The following is a 6,000-nucleotide window of genomic DNA, read 5'->3' on the forward strand; positions in this document are numbered from 1 at the left end:
ACCAAACAAAGATGAATGTGCCTTTTTTCGGGAAAAGGGACACTGGAAGAAAGACTGTCCGAAGCTAAAGAATAAAGGCAAACCTGATAAAGGAAAGGCCATCTCAAATGTGGCTGAGTACGAAGATGGGAGCTCAGATCTTTCGCTTGCTGCTACGCCATCAACTAGTTCTTCGAGTATATGGCTACTAGATTCTGGGTGTAGCCATCATATGTATCCCAATCAGGATTGATTCTTTGATTTTAAAGAACTAGAAGGTGGAGTCGTCTACACAGCAAATGATATCCCTCTTACCACACATGGGATTGGTTCAGTCCGCTTGAGGAATCAAGATCGATCAATCAAAATATTGACGGACGTTAGATATGTACCAAGTTTGATGAAGAATCTTATTTCTGTGGGAACCCTAGAATCAAAGGGATTCAAAGTAACAGCGGAAAACGGAGTCATGAAGATCATCTCTGGTGCACTTGTGGTAATCAAGGGAATTCGGAAGAACAATAACTTGTATCACTATCAAGGTCGTATAGTTATTGGGACGGCAACAACAGTTTCTTCTTATGATAAAGAAATAGAGGCAACTAGGTTATGGCATATACGCTTGGGGCATGCAGGTGAAAAATCCTTGGGACTTCTTACAAATCAAGGATTATTAAAGGGAGCAAAGACCTGCAAGCTAGATTTCTGTGAACATTGTATCAAAGGGAAGCAAACAAGAGTGAAATTTGTTACTGCAATCCATAATACCAAGGGTATTTTGGATTATGTTCACTCTGATGTGTGGGGGCCTTCCAAGACAACTTCACTGGAAGGAAAACACTACTATGTGACCTTTGTTGACGATTTTTCTCGAAGAGTATGGGTGTATACTATGAAAACTAAGGATGAAGTGTTAGGAGTCTTCCTCAAATGGAAAAATATGGTGGAAACTCAAACAAGCAAAAGGATCAAGCGCCTCCGTACAGATAATGGTGGAGAATATAGAAGTGATCCATTTCTTAAAGTCTGCGAAGATGAAGGTATTATACGACACTTCACAGTGAGAAGTACACCACAACAGAATGGAGTGGCAAAACGTATGAATCGAACATTGTTGGAGAAGGTTCGGTGTATGTTATCCAATGCTGGGTTGGGTAGAGAATTTTGGGCTGAGGCTGTAACATATGCCTGCCACCTCATCAACCGCCTACCATCTACTGCTATTTGTGGTAAAACACCATTGGAGAAATGGTTTGGAATGCCTGCTACAGATTATGATTCCTTACATGTATTCGGTTCCACTGCCTACTATCATGTCAAGGAATCAAAGCTGGATCCGAGGGCTAAGAAAGCAATCTTTATGGGAATCACCTCTGGAGTAAAGGGATATCGTCTTTGGTGTCCAGAAACAAAGAAAATAATCTTCAACAGGGATGTTACCTTTAATGAATCTACTTTTTTAAGAAAGGTGACAACAGAAAGTGTTGAGCAAAAAGATGGTGCTCCAAAACAGGTGGAGTTTGATAGAAGAATTGTTTACCCAAAAAATGAAGATTCTCCTATGGTAGAAGAAGAGTCGCCTGTAGAAGAGGTTTCAACCCAAGAACCTCCACAGCAACATGAATCTATTGCATTGAGTAAGCCAAAGAGAAAAATTAGAAAGCCTGCTCGCTTTGTTGACATGGTGGCTTACGCATCTCCAATTGCAAACGATGATACTCCTGTTAGTTACAATGAAGCAATCCAAAGTTCGGAAGAAGAAAAGTGGAGGGAAGCCATGAATGAAGAAATGCAGTCCCTTCATAAGAATCGAACATGGAAGCTTGTTAGTCTTCCGAAGGGAAAGAAGGCAATTGGGTGTAAATGGGTATATACAAAGAAAGATGGATTTCCTGACAAGAATAGTGTTCACTACAAAGCAAGGTTGGTGGCTAAAGGCTATGCACAAACGGAGGGAATTGATTACAATGAGGTATTTTCTCCAGTAGTAAAACATTCCTCCATTAGAATCTTATTGGCTTTGGTAGCAAAATTGGATATGGAACTAGTTCAATTAGATGTAAAAACTGCATTTTTACATGGAGACTTGGAAGAGAAAATCTACATGACTCAGCCAGGAGGTTTCAAAGTTGCTGGAAAAGAAAATATGGTGTGCAAACTTGAAAAATCGTTGTATGGATTAAAGCAATCCCCAAGGCAGTGGTACAAACGATTTGACAAGTTTATGATGGGGCAAAAGTACAGAAGAAGCAAATATGATCACTGTGTGTATTTTTGCAAGCTACAAGATAGATCTTTCATATATCTTCTTCTTTATGTTGATGATATATTGATAGCCTCCAAGAGTCAGATAGAAATTGACAAACTAAAGGCTCAGTTGAATAGGGAGTTTGAGATGAAGGATCTAGGCGAAGCAAAGAAAATTCTTGGTATGGAGATAAGTAGAGAAAGGAAATTGGGGAGGCTTTGTTTGACTCAAAAACAATATTTGAGAAAAGTACTGAAGCGTTTTGGTATGGATGAGAAGTCAAAACCTGTTAGTACTCCGCTTGCTCCTCATTTCAAGCTGAATGCATCTATATTTCCAAAAACTGAAGCAGAAAGAGAATACATGTCAAAAGTACCGTATTCAAGTACTGTTGGTAGCTTGATGTATGCCATGGTGTGTACAAGGCCCGATATTTCACAAACCGTTGGAGTTGTGAGCAGGTATATGCATGATCCTGGAAAGAAACATTGGCAAGCTGTGAAATGGATTCTACAATACATTTTGTATACGGTAGATGTTGGACTAATATTTGAGCAGGATAAGCAAGATGATCATAGTATTGTTGGATACTGTGATTCCGACCACGCTGGTGATTTGGATAAGCGTCGGTCAACTACTGGCTATGTTTTTACTCTTGCAAAAGCGCCAGTTAGTTGGAGGTCTACCTTACAGTCAACAGTTGCTTTATCCATTACAGAGGCAGAGTATATGGCAGTCACAGAGGCTGTGAAGGAGGCAATTTGGCTTCAAGGATTGATGAAAGATTTGTGAATTGAACAGAAGCACATCAAGGTGCATTGTGATAGCCAAAGTGCTATCCATCTAGCAAAGAACCAAGTCTACCATTCAAGGACAAAGTACATCGACGTTCAATATCACTTTGTTCGAGAAATTCTGGAAGAAGGTGGAGTAGTAATCCAGAAGATTCGAACCACTGAGAATCCGACTAATATGATGACAAAAGTGGTAACTGTGGTCAAGTTTCAACATTGCTTGAACTTGATCAACATTGTTAAAAGTTGAAAGATTTGCGCTACAAGCGTGTTTGAAGATATTATGGAATCTATGAGAGATGTTAAGAGATGGAATTTCGCCAAGGTGGAGATTTTTTGAATTATGGCTTATTCTATAAGCCTACCATTGCCATTGAAGTCTTCAATGGTAGGCTATTTTTTTTCTAAAGTAGGTGATTAGTGGTTGTAATAGTGGTATTTTCTAACCTATATAAACCCATCACCTCCATTTGTAATCTCATCCCCAAAATTGCCTACTTCTCTCTTAGGCACATTCTCTCTTCTCTCTCTCATTTTGTAATATTTCTACAATAGAGAAATATTGATTAATAGTGTCCGAGGACGTAGGCACAATTAGCCGAACCTCGTTAATTCTGGTGTTCTTCCTTTTATCTATTCAGTAGTTAACTTTTGTCGGGTATAATTGTAGTAATATATTGTGTTAATTACATGTCTAAGGAAAATTCTGTCTAGGAAAGAGGGATTTAAGCGGTCCGTTGGGACCCCCCACTTTCCTGGGAATTTACCTGGTGTAATTTTGCACAATTATTCACTCTCTATTTACCTGTATAATTGTAACTGTGGTAAAGTTAGGTGGAACAATCTCAAGTTTCACAACAAATAATACATAGCCCATCATGGACTTTTCCCAAAAACAAAACGATTCATACTTCTTCATTTCTTTGGTTGGTCATCACTAATCAATTATTATCCATGTTTTTGTGTACTTCATTTTCAATGGTCATATCACTAATTACTGGCAAGGCCCTACAATTCTGCATCAAACAAACCCTGATAATTCTGCATGAGACAGAGTATGATAAAACAGAATCGAATTGCAAAAAGAAAAATAAAAAATAGAATTATTTCAAAACCTTCCATGCTGCAAAAGCTCCTTCATTGTGGGGACGTGACCCTCAGGAAAGCCAACAGAAGATACAAAGTCCCGAAGATTATTGCAAAGATCAGCATTGCTCCTTGCCTTTCTACTTCCCATATAGGAAACCATATAGAAAATAAATGCAGCCAATAAAAAATTAATAATGCTGCGTTTAATTGCTAAGAAAATATACGAAAAAACAATGTCCAAATGTTTGGGAGCTTAGATTTCAGGCCTTAGATTTGAATAGAACGTAATGCAAAATTGAATTGAATTTCATTCAAGTTCAAGACTCGAAATACACACTCCCAAACACTACCTCAGGGAAAATGTAAACTAGAATGCCAAAACTTCCGAGTTTTTCTTTCAAAAATAAACCTTTTCACTTTTTCATTCCATAGGAAAAATACAGCCAAACAAAACGCAAAAACCTCCACTTAACTAACCCAATAAATTTATCAGGTTCAAAAGGTTATGCTTTTCAATTTGCGTAAAGCAGAATTGTGAAACAACGCAACAAATTATTCTGTTTTCCTTTTCCTCATCTTTCCGGGGAACCAAATGGAGAGTACGACCAGGAAAATGAGAAAAGAATAGAACCTGGGTTTCTTGGCAGAGGAAGCGCAAACAGTGAAGCGTTTTCGAGGTGGACGTAGAGCGACAGAGCGAGGAGGGAAAGAGCAGAGCTTCTGAGGAGGAAGACGGCAGACGCCGGGCACAGGTAACAAAAGAGCCATGAGCGAAGAGCAGACCTGGTTCTTCCCGAGATGGGTATTGCAGCATCGAGAGGCAGAAGGAAACGAGGAGCGAGGGATTAAAGGATACTCTGGCGAGAATCAAATGGACGGGATCATGGAAACAACTGCGTGCTGTGCGGGTGCTGGTAGTGCCGCAAAAGGATTGCTTCGTGAAAGCTAGTTTTTTTCCAGAACACCATACCATACACCTTTTAACACTATATAATTGCCCTTTGTTATTATTATATTATTTGATTTCCCCTCTCTCCATGCCTATGCCCAGGTCAGATTCTTCCTTTTCATTAGAACAAAAAGAAGAATGCGTCATGTAGCTTGACTATTTTTTTTACTTAGGTCCGCTTGGCGACGTCAAGTTTACCTTCTTCTTCTTCTTCTTCTTCTTCTTCTTCTTCTTTTTTTTTAATATCGTCGGGTATCTCGGCCGGCATCTACCAGATTATCTTGATGTATAACATCTATAATAATGTGAATGATGATTGTATTTCCCAAGGAAATGTGCTTATGATGGCATAAAACATTGTACACATTTCCATTATTACGAGAGTTTATAACTAAATACTTTTCATATGTTTTATTTAAAATTTGGTTTGTTAATCTGTTTGGTTGTAAGTGTTATAAAAGATGTAGGAAAATAAATAGAGATGGGATAGAAATTTACGTGGTTCGGCTATGTCTACTATAGGAACGGATGGAATCAAAAATTTCACTATTTTGGGAAAAATTACAAAATGATTTGGAATCGATTTTATACAAAATATTTCCAGTTTTGTATAAGATATCTCTATTTTTTTTTATCTCTCCTCTTCTTTCTATATACCCTACTTGTTTTAAACATGTAAGTGTGTACACAAGCATATAATGTGTGTATACAAGCATGCAATGTGCGTGTTCCAAATGTGAGAGGGAGGGTGCCCTTTTATAGGCCAATATGGATAACAAAGAATTTATTGGGATGGAAAAACCGAAGTGGTGGAAGATGAAGGAGTGAAAGATGAAAGGTGACATACATATTTTTCATAACACGCCCCCTTGAATGTCACTCTGATGGGGATCCATAGCCACTCCCCCTTTCATTCGCCGACATGGTGGCACATGGACAGC

General features: G+C 38.6%; 1 protein-coding gene across 6 annotated transcripts in view; it reads right to left on the bottom strand.

Annotated features, from left to right (window-relative positions):
* LOC131168648 (protein PTST homolog 3, chloroplastic) overlaps positions 1 to 5,149 on the bottom strand; it is a 61,730-nt gene extending 56,581 nt beyond the window's left edge. For 3 of the 6 annotated variants that reach the window (XR_009140371.1, XR_009140370.1, XM_058128251.1), the window contains exons 1-2: positions 4,742 to 5,069; positions 4,137 to 4,250 (exon numbers count right to left, since the gene is read on the bottom strand). Coding sequence is in view for 3 of the 6 variants with exons in the window: in XM_058128251.1 (XP_057984234.1) it covers positions 4,137 to 4,250; positions 4,742 to 4,878 (251 nt within the window). In the remaining 3 variants the exon portion in view is untranslated. Of the gene's footprint in view, positions 1 to 4,136; positions 4,251 to 4,741 lie in introns of all 6 variants that reach the window. The other 3 variants (XR_009140372.1, XM_058128250.1, XM_058128249.1) reach the window with 3 other exon arrangements.
* Between the last annotated feature and the right edge of the window lie 851 nt (positions 5,150 to 6,000).

This window comes from Malania oleifera, chromosome 11 (genome assembly GCF_029873635.1).
Source record: "Malania oleifera isolate guangnan ecotype guangnan chromosome 11, ASM2987363v1, whole genome shotgun sequence".
NCBI lineage: Eukaryota > Viridiplantae > Streptophyta > Magnoliopsida > Santalales > Ximeniaceae > Malania > Malania oleifera.